The sequence below is a fragment of the Microcaecilia unicolor genome, chromosome 7 (assembly GCF_901765095.1).
Source record: "Microcaecilia unicolor chromosome 7, aMicUni1.1, whole genome shotgun sequence".
Lineage (NCBI taxonomy): Eukaryota > Metazoa > Chordata > Amphibia > Gymnophiona > Siphonopidae > Microcaecilia > Microcaecilia unicolor.
Window position 1 is genome coordinate 219,241,371 of NC_044037.1, and position 15,337 is coordinate 219,256,707.

General features: G+C 43.6%; 1 protein-coding gene across 1 annotated transcript in view; it reads left to right on the forward strand.

Moving 5' to 3' along the window:
• The window catches only part of PDE11A (phosphodiesterase 11A), a 544,360-nt gene that overhangs the window by 276,535 nt on the left and 252,488 nt on the right, over positions 1 to 15,337 (forward strand). Inside the window, exon 7 of the mRNA XM_030210333.1 lies at positions 11,100 to 11,175. Within this exon, the coding sequence (XP_030066193.1) occupies positions 11,100 to 11,175 (76 nt within the window). The remainder of the gene's footprint in view (positions 1 to 11,099; positions 11,176 to 15,337) is intronic.

Here is a 15,337-nt window from a genome sequence, read left to right on the forward strand (position 1 = left end):
GCTGCTGCCGCACACCGAGCAGAAGGTTTCAACGTATCATCAACAACACCTAGACCCCTTTTCTGGTCGGTGACTCCTAATTTGGAACTTTGCATCACATAGCTATAATTTGGGTTCCTCTTTCCCCACATACATCACTTTGCACTTGCTCACGTTAAAAACTAAAGTACCCACTTGGTTATTTTCATTAAATCCCATCCCTGTCTCATTTTCTCTGTTTACAGTTCTTGAGAAAGCATACATTTCAATGTTTTCTACTACACTTCGGTGTATAAGCTGGTCTCTGGCTATCATTGTATGTATTTCATAATGTTGTATGTGTTTGCACTTCTATGTTGCTTAGTTATCAATAAAAATACTATTTAAAAAAAAAAACAAAAAACTTTTGCTTCATTTGCAGATTATGCAGAGTGTAAAAGAATTGCTTTATTAAAGGTTTCCACAAAAAGAGATACTGAAACACCTCTCACAAAAACAAAGTGCACGGAAGATATTCTTTATTTAGATATGAAGCTGCTTATATGGAAACATGCGCTATGAATCCTTAATGTCACTTTGCAAACTTTAGTTATAGTCACCTGTCACATTAGCGGTATTGCAGTTCTATTAGTGTGAAGAAATATCACAGCTTGAACAGTAGTAAATCAGCTATATAAAAGAAGATTTATGCAGTTGAAGGTTGCTTATGATAGTAGCCTCAGGTGCAGAGAAAATGTCCTACTGATTCAGAATAGGCTTTTATTATTTCATCTACTTGAGAGTTCAAAGTCTGTTTCATTGCAAGAGAAATACTTTGTGCCTTATCGGCTTCCAACTTCAGTGCCATTAACTAGGAGGACAATTTTTAAAGCTATTTCTTAGGGTAAAACAGTATTTTACCTAGGAAATGGGTTATTATCTCAATGTGGGTTACATTACATGTGTTCTACAACGTGCATATTTTACCAGCATTGTTAGGTATATTCCTGAGAGTGTCTTTAGGCTGGAGAGGAAAAATAATGCACATAGATGACTTTTTCAAAGCTATATGTGCTGTTTTGGAGGAAAACGTACTTGCAGAAAAAAAACCAGGTGGGTGCTTTTTCCTGGAGTAACAATCAAAGCAAAACTATACTTGTAATTTTGCTTTGATTGGTGGGGCAAACCTGGAGATAAAACATATCAGCAGCAGTTTTAAATTTATTGCATGAAAATGAATTTACGTGGAGCGTAATTTTTAGAACCATTTACTAGGCAGATAGGCCTGGCAAAAGTTTTAAAATTGCCAGCTAAAACAAGTGGGCTTTCAAAGTATACATACTTTTAGCTTGCTTAAATAGAAGAATGGGGGGGGGGGGGGGGGGGGGGGATGGAATAGTATTTAGGTTGGGGAAGGAAAACAGCATACATACATTCCATTTTCAAATCTTCCTGTGTAGCCCCTCAGCCCACCCCTTCAGCCGGTATTCTAGCAAGATACAACCTTGGACACATGTGGTGACTTCCAAGGCTAGGGTTGCTTAAAACAAACATATATAGGTATGTCTCTAGTTCCTTAATATGCTGTCCATTCTTGCAACCAAAGGAGTATAGGCAGAGAAGGCTGAAGGTTGAAACTTTATAAAATGAGGTTACTGGGTCCTGACTGCATCCTTTTGGAATGGGCTACGAGGAACAAGATACACCTTCAAAGACGTCCCATATACTTTCTCCAGTTCTCTGTTTATACACAGTCAATTCTGTGAAGGTACTTACAAAGCTGCTGCAATAATTTTTTCTTCAGCTCTTTGGTATACAGGGCACTAGTGGGATCTAACATAAAACATCATTTTTTAAATAGCCTTTTCCTTTCTATAGAATTTAGGAATGCTGTCAATTAATATAGACAATTCCCCTTTCCCAATCACCTAATTAGGAAATTCAAACAAAAATGGTTAAAAACATATCTCTTCTCTCCCCCAGTGAACTTAATTATACCACCTATGTATGTATAAAATGGAGTGATATGAAGAACAGACGGCATGGATGAGCAGACTGTACAGGCCATATAGGAATAGTACTATATATCATGCCTAAAAATTTGGCAGGGAAACAAAACTTGCCTAAGCACATTCTATAAAATACACCTTAATTTAGGCATACTTTATAGAATAAGCTTAAACTTCTGCATTGTTTATAGAATATACCAAGTGCTGGTCTACATGAATAATTTAGTCGTGGGCAGTTATGCCAAGTAAAACCTGGTGTAAATGCCTAAATTAGGCACGGACTAGGTGTATTCTATAACAATGCACATATATTTTAGAAACTCCCATGACCTGCCCATGACCCGCCCATTCCATGCCTATGGCCATACCCCTTTTTCAACTATGCGACTTAGAATTTATGCACACCATAATATAGAATACACTTAGCGCGTAGTGCATGTAAATTCTAATTAATTCCAATTAGTGCTGATAATTGCTTTTTAATATCCAGTTATCAGCACCAATTAGGTTATGCACATTGTTATGGAATACACTTTGATTTCTGCGTGGAATCTCAGCATGTTATATAGAATCTTGGGACAAGTCTTTAGCTTAACATTTTTCTATGTTTCTAAAAAATAAACTTTTAATATACATTTTTGTTTCCTCTGGAAATAAGCTTTGCTTTGGTTCTTTAATAGGTTCTTAAACGAGAGTCACGTGATGTGTTAGAGGGAGCAGGACGCGTGCTTTGCTCTCTCTGAGGGAAATCAGGCCCAAAATTGCTATTTGACCCGAAAATCGGATCCAGAGTGACCTTAATTTGTTGGGGCATAAGGGGACCGCATGGACAAATTTGTAGAATCCTCCCCGAGACCTATGGCGAGCAGAAGCGCTAAACGGGAGAAAGAAAAACCACGAGCATGCGACGAGCCGCCAGAACGTAAAAAACCGCTAAGCGGGAACGGAGGGTTTACAAAAGAACAACTCGAGCAGCTTACCGCCGCGGTGGAAGCAGCTTTGGAACCACGACTCGCCAAACTTTCCAACCAGTTCGCTAGCTTTGAAGCAGCGCAACAAGCTCTTGAACGCCGGACTGGAGAACTCGAGCAACGGGTCTCAGACCTGGAAGACGCAGCGGCATCCACCCCCCAGGGTATTGAGCAGCTTCAGCAAACAGTAGCCTCCCTATCGGCGAAAATGGACGACTTGGAAAACAGATCACGGCGCTCCAACTTACGATTGATTGGGATTCCGGAGTCGGTGGGAGACAGAGTACTTGCGGCTGAGCTGGAAACTTGGTTAAAAGCGGAATTCGCGCTATCAGACCACGCGGGACCATTAAGCCTGGAGCGGGCACATAGAATCGGGAGGCCCCAAGATGGCCGTGCAGGACCGCGCACGGTGATCATTAAAATACACAATTACATCCACAAGGTGGAAATCCTTAATGGCTTTCGGATGAAACGCGAAACTACAAATTTTAAGGGTGGCGCAGTGCGCATCTTCCAAGATTACTCGGCAGCGCTTCAAGAGAAACGAAAGACATTTTCGGCCACGTGCAGCCGCCTCCATGATCTGAACATTCATTTCATGCTGATCTACCCCGCTATTCTAAAGATAAAGAGGAATGGAAGCTGGCAATCTTTTACTTCAGCCTCTGCTGCAAGAGAATTTGTGGCTGGACTCGAACACCAAGGATCCAACAACCAAGAGGAGCCTCCTGTGTGATGAACTATCTGGTCTCTGGCTACAAGGGCTAGGACTCTGGCATTTGGGCATGATAAGTAACAGTAGCAGTGATATCTATAGAGGATACGTTAAATGTACAAAAATGCTTGTTTCATATATTAGGGTCTAATGTTATTGCTTGTTAGGGCGTGGTTTTCCCCAAAACATCAAGGTGATTCCACAGTTGTGTGTCATGTGGGGGTTGGGGGTTGAGGGGGGGAAGGGAGGGGTATGGGAGGAGGGTGGTCTGGGGCACGGGGGGGAGGGAAGGGAAGAGCACATGGGGTTAATAGAGGGAAGGGATAGGGGGAGAGTTATTAATCATTGTAAGTTCATGGTGAGAGTGTGTGAGTACATGGGTGAAAGGCGGATGCCATCAATTGTGGATTTGGATCCTGGAAGGGAATCCCTGCTCTGTGTGGAGGTGGAACCCCCGGGGGGAGGGGCTGGCCCCTGGGGGTGGCTAATGTACATTACCGCTACCATAGTCAATGAAACCCCGGTGACTGGCTGACCACTCACAGTTTAAAATAGCTTCTTGGAACGTTTCAGGGATCACGTCACCGGTGAAGCGTTATAAAATTCTGACACAGTTGAGACGAAAGGGCGTCACAATAGCATGTCTCCAGGAGACCAAGCTCACGGACATAGAACATCAGAAATTGAAGCAGCTCTGGGTAGGCGAGTGCTTTTACTCCTCCTCGGGGGGTAAGAAAAGTGGGGTTGCCATACTGATTAAAAAAGGCCTTCCCTGTCAGCCCAAACTGGTTTATAAAGATACTGAGGGTCGAATAGTATTGCTACAGTTGAATTACCAGGGCCTGAAATTCTATTTATGCACAGTGTATGGCCCCAATGACTACAGCCTAACCTTCTTTCAAACACTTACATCATTGGGGTTTCAACATGCAGACGCCCCTTGGATATGGGCAGGGGACTTCAATCAAGTATTGAATCCGGCCCTGGATAGATCTTCTCCCAGGGCGATCCCAGGGTTAGGGAGCGGGAAGGGTATCCCGGCGCTATGTCACCAACTTCAGTTAGTAGACCCCTGGCGGGTGCACAATCCTACTACTCGAGACTATACACATCAGTCCAAAGTTCACCAAACCTGGTCAAGAATTGATTACATTCTAGTCTCCCAAGCATGGTATTTCAGGGTTAGGAAAGCAGAAATGGGACCGATGGCGATTTCTGACCATGCGATGATCTGGTTAGTACTGGACCTGGCTGTGGGCCCACCGGGGGTAAGGTCCTGGAGATTCCCATCATATCTACACCAGGACAAGCAATTTCTAGAGCACCTGCGGACAAAGTGGCAATTTTATATTGATACAAATGCTGACTCGTGTGACTCGTCCATTACATTCTGGGAGGCCTCTAAGGCTGTCATGAGAGGGGAGGTGATTGCGTATCTAAGTGCGAGGGCCAAGAGACTAGCTTCAGGGGTACTCCGCTTAGAAGAGGAGTATAGGCAATCAAAAAAAAAGTATATCGCGCTCCCTTCCCGCGTAAATAAAGAAAAAATGGATGCTTCCCTGGTGGCACTCAACTCCCTTCTCCATGAACAAGCCCAGAAACATCTATTGGCAGGCAGGCTAAAATTTCAATGTTTTGGTAACAAATCGGGTAGATTATTGGCAAGAGTAGCACGGTCGTATAAACCGCGTCAGTTTATCCCCACGATTGTCAATCAGGGGGGGGCCAGGGTCTCCACCCCACAAGCCATATTGGATGGGTTTCGATCCTTTTTTGAGGACATGTATGCCACGGGTGACCGCGAACTTGGGCCCTCGCCATGGGATTATCTTGAAGATGCGGGGATGCCTAAGTTGAGGGTAGAAGTACAACAGGCGCTATCTGCTCCAATACAAGGGGTAGAGGTGCAAAAAGTCATCAAGACATTGAAGTTGGGCTCTGCTCCTGGGGCTGATGGATTCTCTAATGAATACTTCAAAATTTTAGCACCTCAGATCTGTGGCCCCATGGTGGCTTATTATGATGAGGTGATAGAGAGGGGGTACTTTTCTAGGGGAGAAAATGAAGCCCTTATTACATTGATACCTAAACCTGGCAAGCCATCGGATCAGATGGAGTCCTATCGACCTATATCCCTGCTTAACGTGGATATAAAAATTTTGGCCAGAGTCTTAGCAGATAGGCTAGCAATCCACATTCCATCCCTAGTGGGGGAACACCAGGTGGGGTTTGTAAGGGGCCGACAAGCGGTCACTCATGTAAGAAAGGTGCTGCTAGCTACAGCCTACAGCCAGGTTGCTGGAGACCCCCTGCTTTTGGTGAGTCTCGACGCAGCCAAGGCCTTTGATAAAGTGAACTGGGACTACTTATTCCATGTCTTAGAGTTTATCGGAGTGGGAGGGCTGATCTTGGCTGCCATAAAGACTCTTTATTGCAATGCTGCGGCGAGAGTGCTAGTAAATGGGCTCCGCTCGACCCCCTTCTCGGTGGCGAGGGGTACAAGACAGGGGTGTCCCCTTTCCCCACTGTTGTTCCTTCTGTATCTGGAGCCGCTTTTACGTACAATATTGAAGGATCCAGACATTAGGGGAGTGACATGCCGTGGGAGGGAGACGCGAGTGCTTGCCTTTGCGGACGACCTCTTTCTGACCCTCACACAGCCTTCCGTCTCAGTCCCCCATGTACTTGAGGTTATAAAGGAGTTCGGTTTTTTTTCTGGTCTTACTCTCAACTTACAAAAATCAGTGGCTCTGCCGGTTCAATCTGTGATAAGGGAGGAGTGGGCGGGGGAATTCCCATTCCAATGGGCTGAGGGGAAGGTTCGTTATCTGGGTGTGTGGATTACATCTGACCTGGCCAGGTTGTCCGCCACAAACTTAACACCAATGAGGGATAACCTTATGAATACTCTGCGGGGATGGAGGGGGCTTCCACTCTCGTTACAGGGCCGCATTGCTTTATACAACATGATCCTATTTCCTAAATGGACATACATCTTACAGATGCTACCACTTGTCTTGACCCACAAAGAAGAATTGTGGCTTCAAAAGCAGCTTAATGGGTTTCTATGGCAGGGAAAAAGAGCACGAATTGGGATCAAGACACTAATGCGACCACGGGGAAGGGGAGGATTGGGGCTTCTGGACCTGAAACTTTTCTCCTTAGCCAGCTGTATGCGCCATTTATCGGATTGGTTTAGATCCACTGAATTCTTCTCATGCACGGGGGTCGAGACTACCTTAATGGAACCTCTTCACTATGCATATTGGCTGCAGGCCCCCTCAGACCAACTTCCCCCCTTGGGCCCCTATCGAATCATTTTGAACCCTCTACGTAAAACATGGCAATGGCTCAGTAAAACTTTTAAATGGGACAAATCAGTGTCGCCCTTGCTGCCAATCCGGGGTAATCTGGCTTTCCCGGAGGGGGGGTCCTCAACTCTGTGGAGGAGGTGGTCTTCCCGGGGGATCCGCTTTTTATTCCAGGTGGTCACGGAGCAGGGAGGTATAAAACCGTTCCAATCCATATGTGAAGAATTTGGTTTAGACAGGGGTGACGCTTTTGCCTATTTACAGCTAAAACATTATGTGCGGTCACTGCCGACCAGTTCCTTGACTAGAGGGGTGTGGGAACGTCAGGATGAGCTGTTGGGGTTAGAGGCGCAGCTGAGAACTCCTCTGAAATATTATCATGGTTGCTTACGAGACTCTATGCCACCACTTGACATCACTTCTGTATGCACTCGGTGGAGTCAAGAGCTGAAATGGCGTCTAGAACCCCAACAGTTAGAGCTTTGTCTGAAGTTGATGTGCAGAGTGACAGAGAATGCGGCGTGGTGGGAATTGAACTACAAGTTCCTACTGCGCTTACACATCTCACCCCATAGGGCCTTTAGAGCAACTCTGAGAGAGTCAGATGATTGCCCCAAGTGTACTGGAAAGAGCGCCACTTTAGGCCATATGTTTTGGTCTTGTCCGCTGGTGCATTCTTTTTGGTTGGATATGGGAAAACAGGTATCAAGACTGTGGAAAATGCGATGGAAACCAGCCCCTGGCCAGCTGTTTGATGTATTTTTAGTGCAAGGGCCCATGCCTGAGGGAATGAAAGATTTTTTGAAGAGATCTGTACTGATGGGGAAAAGAACTATCTTGCAACAATGGCTCAACAGGGAGGCCCCCTGCATAGCGCATTGGCGAGGCGCCATGATGCAGTGCTGCTCAGTGGAGAAGCAGAGGGTCCGTGATCTTGCCTCTAAGCGAGGAGACCATTTTTGCAAGATCTGGTCTCCGTATTGGGACACGCTCACTCCCATGGCAAAAAGTAGATTATTAAATTGTTAGGGGGATGGGGAGGGGTGGGGAGAGAGGTTGGGGGGGTTTATGCGGGGGGGGGGGGGGGGGGTAGAGGGGCATAATTGACTAATGGAAAATTGTATGATGGCACCTTTATATATAGGCCTTATCCTGTTCCTATTATTCAGTGCAATGTTTGTGGTTTTGGCATATTGTACCGTGTTTTGTTGTGCCAATAAACAATATATATAAAAAATAAAAAAAAATAGGTTCTTAAACACAAAATCTTGTATACTATTCAATTACCATTATAATTTCTTTGTTTGTTATTGATAGCTATTTGGTGAGGTCTTTTATCAGAGCTGTTTTCATTCATCAGTCTCATTATTGATCACATGTACCTAAATCTCTAAAACACTTATAAAACTTTAAAATCTTCCTACATCTAGCCACTGATATGAATTTAATATGTTATTGTATCAATTTTGGGCAATATGTCATATAAGAACTTAGTAAAGAAGTGCCACGTTGCCAAATATTCAAAATCATGATTTAAACTCATTTTAAACTGTGGGTCCATAAATTGATTTCAGTGTTACCTTTCTAATAACACATAATTGATCTAGTGAGCAGAAACCCAACACTGCTTGCACAAACCATTTCCCTCCCCTAGGGAAATTCTCCTGACCCCTCCAGTTGGAGGTACACTCTGATTCTACCCCCCCCCCCCCCCCCCCCACGGTCAGAATGAGCCTCCTTTTTGCTCAGTCTGTCAGATCCTGACCCACGGGACCTGTAATCTGGATCTTCCACAGATTTGCCTGGCTCCCCACCAGGCTCCCGAGAGTTCCATACCTGGACTTCTCGTGCCCTAAGCAATCTTGAGTGTCTACTCTCTAAAGTCAATTTATATATTCCTAATCAATAGGTTTTATAGGACTTGCTTATCTCAAAATTTCCATTATTAAAAAAAAGTAATTTTCATTCTACTCTAGATCCTCTGTGATAACAATCACTGTATCAACATTACAGTACCTTAGGCATTTCACCAGTTTCATTACTTTTTTCACGAACTGCTATATTCAGTTAAAACATTAAATGGCTGTGTAAAATGTTAAGTTTTTCAATTTCTGACAATTCACCATTTAAACCTTTAGACTTCATTATGATTTCAGGGACTTACAACTAAATGTGGGCAGTAACACAAAGACAGAAAAGAAACACAGAAGTTAGAAGACATACACAAATGAGCACTTTGGAATTCCTTAACATAAATGAGCACTTTGGAATTCCTTAACATTATGAAACCGTAAAAGCAATTCAACTGACCATTTCCTGTTGTAATTAACTTTAGTCTGGAGAAGCAGCTGCACTGAGAGATAGTCCCTTTTTTTATTTAATAGAATCAAGATAAAATACAGCTTCACCTATGCTTCCAAACGGGTTACTGGTCAGTGCAGCTGATCTTCTTAGACAGTAGAGAGAGCTTTCCTCACACAGGGCACCAATTTAATGAAAGTTGATTCTGAAATATAAAATAGTCTACAAGTGGTCAGTGAAGATAGTGTGTTTAAGACAATGTGTTTATTTTAGAGCTGCATAATGTATCTTGTTAACAAAGTGGGAGACTAGTAGAGGCATCTCTCTGTTTCTGTCTCCACAAATCTGGCAATACGGGTGGTTACATTTATAGCTCTGAAACTACAAAAGAGACAATCAGTTCTATTAAAGGAAATCAATAGATAGCAAATATACAAAGTAGAGGATCTTTGAGTGACTTATAGGATACAGGTGTTTTAAAGAAAATGGGAACATGCCTGGTACATGGTATTTTCTCAACTATTGGAAGAAAACTATAACTACAGAATGCTTATTTAGACTAAATATAATATTTGCAGCATGGGAACAGGAGAAAAGAAAACAGTTTTTAATAGTAATTCTTTATCTAGAGATAAGCACCTTGTATTTTATATTTGTTCTCCTTCCTCTATCCTGGGGCCCCTCATTAGTGTAGAATTAGAAACAATTCTGTTTATATACATTAATCAAGTACAGGCTTTTTTCACAATGTATGGTACAATCTGCTGAGACTTGCATCTATCAGTAACTCACTGAAGGCAATTTCTTACAATTTTAAGCCATAAATATTAACTCTAAGATTTCCAGATCCACAAACTTTCCTTACTCCATTCAGTGGCGAAGTGCTCAATCAGAACAACTTTCTGTAACCTGCACATGCAAATTGCTGGGTCTAAATACGGATGTCCATCTTTATGAACATGGACATCCTTCCCCTTCTGCAATTGGAGCTGGAGGTTCATCTTTTGGCCCCTCCCTAGTCCCGCCCAAAATATGACCAGGCTGCTCACCCTTACTATATGCATGTACAGCAGTTTTAGGCGTCCATATTCTGGCTTTATAAAATTGGTATCTGGATGTCCATACAATATGGATTTCTAAATGCCAGTTTTCAGATGACCAAGCATGAATACAGCTTCTAAAATAAACACCTTACTGAAATTTTAAGTAAAAATGTATGCACTCAGCCATAGTAAATTTTCAAAGAGACCAATCTGAGTGTAACTCTCATATCCCACTGTTTACAAAACTACGCAGTAATGCTGACACAACACATTCAAAGTGAATGGGCTGTGTCAGCATTAGCGCACTGGCAGTCGCTAGCAACAGGGGGGATAGTTAGGAGCAATATCAGGCCCTCTAATTTTATTTTTACTTGCAAAAGAAAACAAAAAATATGTGCAAATGATCTTATCTAATAAGGTGATGTCAAATATGAGTTTAAATATGAGTGTAACCCTTTGATTTCTGACATGGAGTTACAAGTGATATGATGCCCTTATTAAACATGAGAGTGAATTATTTTTTGTTGTAGCGTTGTATCGTATTTTATTGTGGGGTTCTTTGTTTGCACAATAATTATCCTCTTATATGTCTGACTATCTTGTCTGCACCAACAGAAGAGCTCATAAAAAAGTTTCAGAACTAGAAATGTTTATGTATAGTAAATTGGGTCTTGTGGGAACTGTGCTTGGTGGTTTTATCCATTTCTTTATGGACAGTCAAAGCATTTATTATAAGATTTTAAATGGTCAACTTGGAACACACTAAAGTCTCATTTCTTACATTCTAGGCTGACCACATTTCTGGCTTTCATATCAGATCTGTTCTGTGTGTCCCTATATGGAATAGTAATCATCAGATAATTGGTAAGTTAACCAGAACAGAAATACATTAATGGTAGATTTGTTTGTCATTTTTTTAATGATTTCTATGATGGATAATAGAATGGAATGAATACTTACACTCTCTCAATGGTAGTGAAGTACCATCACCACTTAACTGCTTCTTATCAACAGGTATGCATGAGACTGATGAAATCAGTCAGAGAAGGAAAAGCTGTAAAACAAATGGCAAAGGTACTGGAACTTGAAGAATACTAAGGGATAGGGATGTTGTATGTCATTTCCTGTTTCATTTGGGGGATTCCCAATTTGTTTGGGGTCCTATCTGCTCTTGTATCATTATGGGAGATGACACAAATGAAAAATTTATGGACCAGCTTCCTGTGCCCCCGCCCCCCCACCAGGTCTCCTTCCTGCAACCCCCCCCCCCCCACCTTTCCCCACAGCTGAAACCCCTCCCTCCCATAGGCTCCTAGGCCTATCTTAAGCAATGGTGGTCCAGTGAGGGACATTGGCTGCTTTGGCCATGGCTGCATCCAATATGGTGGTCATGACCTTTCACCCTAGCCACACAGTGCCATGAAACTAGGGTAAAAGGTTGTGACTGCCATATCAAGGGCAGAAAGGGAGGAGAGTCCAGGTGGTTGAGCTGCCCGTTATTGTTGGCCAACGACAGGAACCAACAAAAGAAATGTCATTGACATTTCTTCTGTTGTAAATGACTGCCCTTCCCTATAGCCTAGGCACTAACATTTACATGTGCATTTTGTGCATATATGTTTAGAATATTAGCATATATGCATGTATGTGTGCACTTACATGCATATATGCTAGCATGTTGCCATAGGCGGTCGGTGGCCCAACTGTTTGGGGAGGCTAAAGGGGGCGGGGTTAGGGTGGAGCCATGGGTGGAGCTTAAATCCATAATTGTCTGATAACACACAAAAAAAAATAAATAAATAAAAATAAGTCACAATTAATACCTTTTATTAAATATAGATATTAGATATGTATCATATGTCAAAGAATAAAGTGGTTGCTAAAAGCATATACTAACCACAATCGCTCAACTGCAAAACACTATGCACAACTTTGTGCAACAACACACTCAGAACCTTACTGTACCATAAATATTACACTGGGCAGAACCTAATACACCAATATACCACCCATACGGAAAATGCAGACCGTCAACAATATGAAACAAGGGATCATAATATCACAATTCTCATGTAGAGCCACAAAACATCCTAATTCATGTTTAATGTGGGATAAAATGCCATACATAAGTAAATAAATATAAACTTTTAATGTTGAGCACCTGATTCTCAAAATGGACATATTCCAAACACTATAATGAAAATAAAATGATTTTTTTCTACCTTTGTTGTCTGGTGACTGTTTTTCTGATCATGCTGGCCCAGTATCCGATTCTGCTGCTATCTGTCCTCTTAACTCCGTTTCCAGGGCTTCCTTTCCATTTCTTTCTTTCCTTTCCTCCTTTCTTCATTTCTGGTCCTCAGCTTCTGCCTATTTTCTTCATCCATGTGTTTTTCTCCTCTCATCTCCTTCCTCACTCTTCCCTCCCCTCTATCCATGTCCAGCATTTCTTCTCTCTCCCCTCCTCTCCCCTGCCCTCCATGCACCCATGTCCAGTAGTGATCCTCCTCTCCCCTGCCCTGCATGCACCCATACCCGATGACCCTCCTCTCCCCTGCCCTCCATCCACCCATGTCCAGCAGTGACCCTCCTCTCCCCTGCCCTGCATGCACCCATACCCGGTGACCCTCCTCTCCCCTGCCCTGCATGAACCCATTATATTATACCCAGCAACCCTTCTCTCCCCTCCATCCACAAATGCCCTGCGACTCCCTTCTCTCCCCTGCCACCCCCTCCCGAGTTCTATGGTGAATTCTCTCTCTCCCTCCCTCCCGATCCGGTCCCTCACACCGACCTGACTCTTCGAATTCTTCGGGGCAGGCAATCTTGCCTGCCCGCTGCCAGCGCTAACTCTTCCCCGCTGGCGCTGCCGGCGTTTGCGCTTCAAAATGGCCGCCGAGACTTACAGGGCGGCCTCGAAGACTTCAGCAGAAGTCTCGCGAGGCCGCCTCTGGAAGTCTCGGCGGCCATTTTTAAAGCGCGAACGCCGGCAGCGCCAGCGAGGGAGAGTTAGCGCTGACAGCTGAGCTCCGAAGAGTCAGGTCGGTAATGTGAGGGACGGGACCGGATCCGGAGGAAGGGGGAGGAGCCGGTTCGCTGCGGCTGGGGAGGCTTAGCCTCCCCAAGCCTTCGATACTGGGCGCCTATGCATGTTGCCTAAGCACTATTCAGCAAATACCTGGTTAACTTACATAGCATGTATTTGCAAGCTGGGTGCACACAGGAGGAGATGTGGGACGCAGATGAGGGTCTCACTTATATGTGTAACTTGTGAGTCCCCGCTGCACTAGGGCACTCACACTTATACCAGCTCTATGTCTGGCATAAGTTCGAGCGCCTAAATGTTAGGTGTATTGATACCAGGTTCTACTGCTATTCTATAATGGAACCTAGGCACATGCCCTTGGGACACCTAAATAGAGATACCCAGTTATAGAATTGCCCTCCACGAGGCCTGGGTAGCTTTAAGAGAGTGCCAACTAGGGGGCCCTGTTACTAAGCCGTGTAAGCATCAACGCACGCTCAAAGAGAACCAAAATGGAGTTACCACCTAGCTACCGCGTGGCTCTTGCGGTAATTTCATTTTTGGTGTGTGTCTGATATGAGCATCCGAAAATAAGTTTTGGACACCTGTACCAGACGCGTGCCAAGTGGCATTTGACATGTGTAGGTCATCACGGTTACCACGTGAGACTTTACTGCTAGGTCAATGACTGGCAGTAGGGTCTCAGACTCAAAATGGATGCGCGGCAATTTTCATTTTGCCACACGTCCATTTTCAGCAAAAATTTTAAAAGGCCTTTTTTACAGTGCCCAAAACCCGTGCCTACACAACTGCAAGCCATTTTTCAGCGCACCTTAGTAAAAGGACCCCTAAATCTGTTTCTTCTGAAATTCTGCCCCCAATGACCAGTGACATCTTGTTTGACCACCATTAAAGAGGAGGAGTCAGATGCATTTTGAGAGTATGGTACGAATTTAGCAAGACTTAACCAGATAAGTTTGGCCATTCTGGAGGGCTGCCCTAAAGTAAATTGAGTGTCTTTAACATTATCAAGAAGTACTACTGATTAGCTAAATTTAATCAGAGAAAAATATATGACTAGTTATGCTGCTCCCCAGACTGTTGAATATTAGCCTCTTAGTCCCTAGGAGGCAATCCTAAATGTAGTTTGCAGGCTGGCTGTGCTCTGCTCCTCCTGGTTATGGTGCCTAAATGAAGGAGGGGGAACCAGTACTGTAAATCTTCTCAGACTAAAGGACAGAAGTGGCACGCCTATGCACTACAGGAGGGCAAATACGAAAAGATTTCTCCTTCTTGGAACCTATTTCAAAAATACACTACTTGAGTATCATTAGGTGTAATTATATTAGCCATTATAATATTCAGGAAGTGGTGGTCAGTGTTTCTTTAAACTCTCTTTGCCAAATAAGTTAGACCCAGAAATTCATTGCTGGGCCATGTCCAGACATTAGCTGTACAAATCTGGGCCATCGGCAGATCCGGAAATTATATGGGTGCTGGTTGATTTAGCGCCGATACCTACCATCCTAATCATATAAAGATAGAGTTGCTTTTTATGTGGTCCTATCTGCCCGGTTAGGTATGCAGGCACTAGCACTTAATATCCCCAGTATGTGTATATCCTCTGGCTCTACCATGACTCCACCCCTGGACGACTCTGAGACTGCCTGGATTGTGCTGGGACAGTCATAGCTGATATTCAGTGCCACTACCCGTTTACATGTCACTGAAATTTGGCAGATGGCATGCTTGGAGTGTTTTAAATGGGCAGGAGCCTCTGCTGTCCTTTTAAACCACACTGAATATCAATTCAAACTTATCCTGCTGTTGACAAATAGGATTGAATTCTGATAGGGCACCGATAAAAATTAGTGCTAATCAGGATCCGGGATCCATGCCCAATTTTCGGTGCAAGGATTTACACCAACTAAAACCTGGTGTAAATTCTCGCTCCTCAACTAGGTGCAGATCTCTCTTACTCAGCAAAAACTGTGCGCAAAT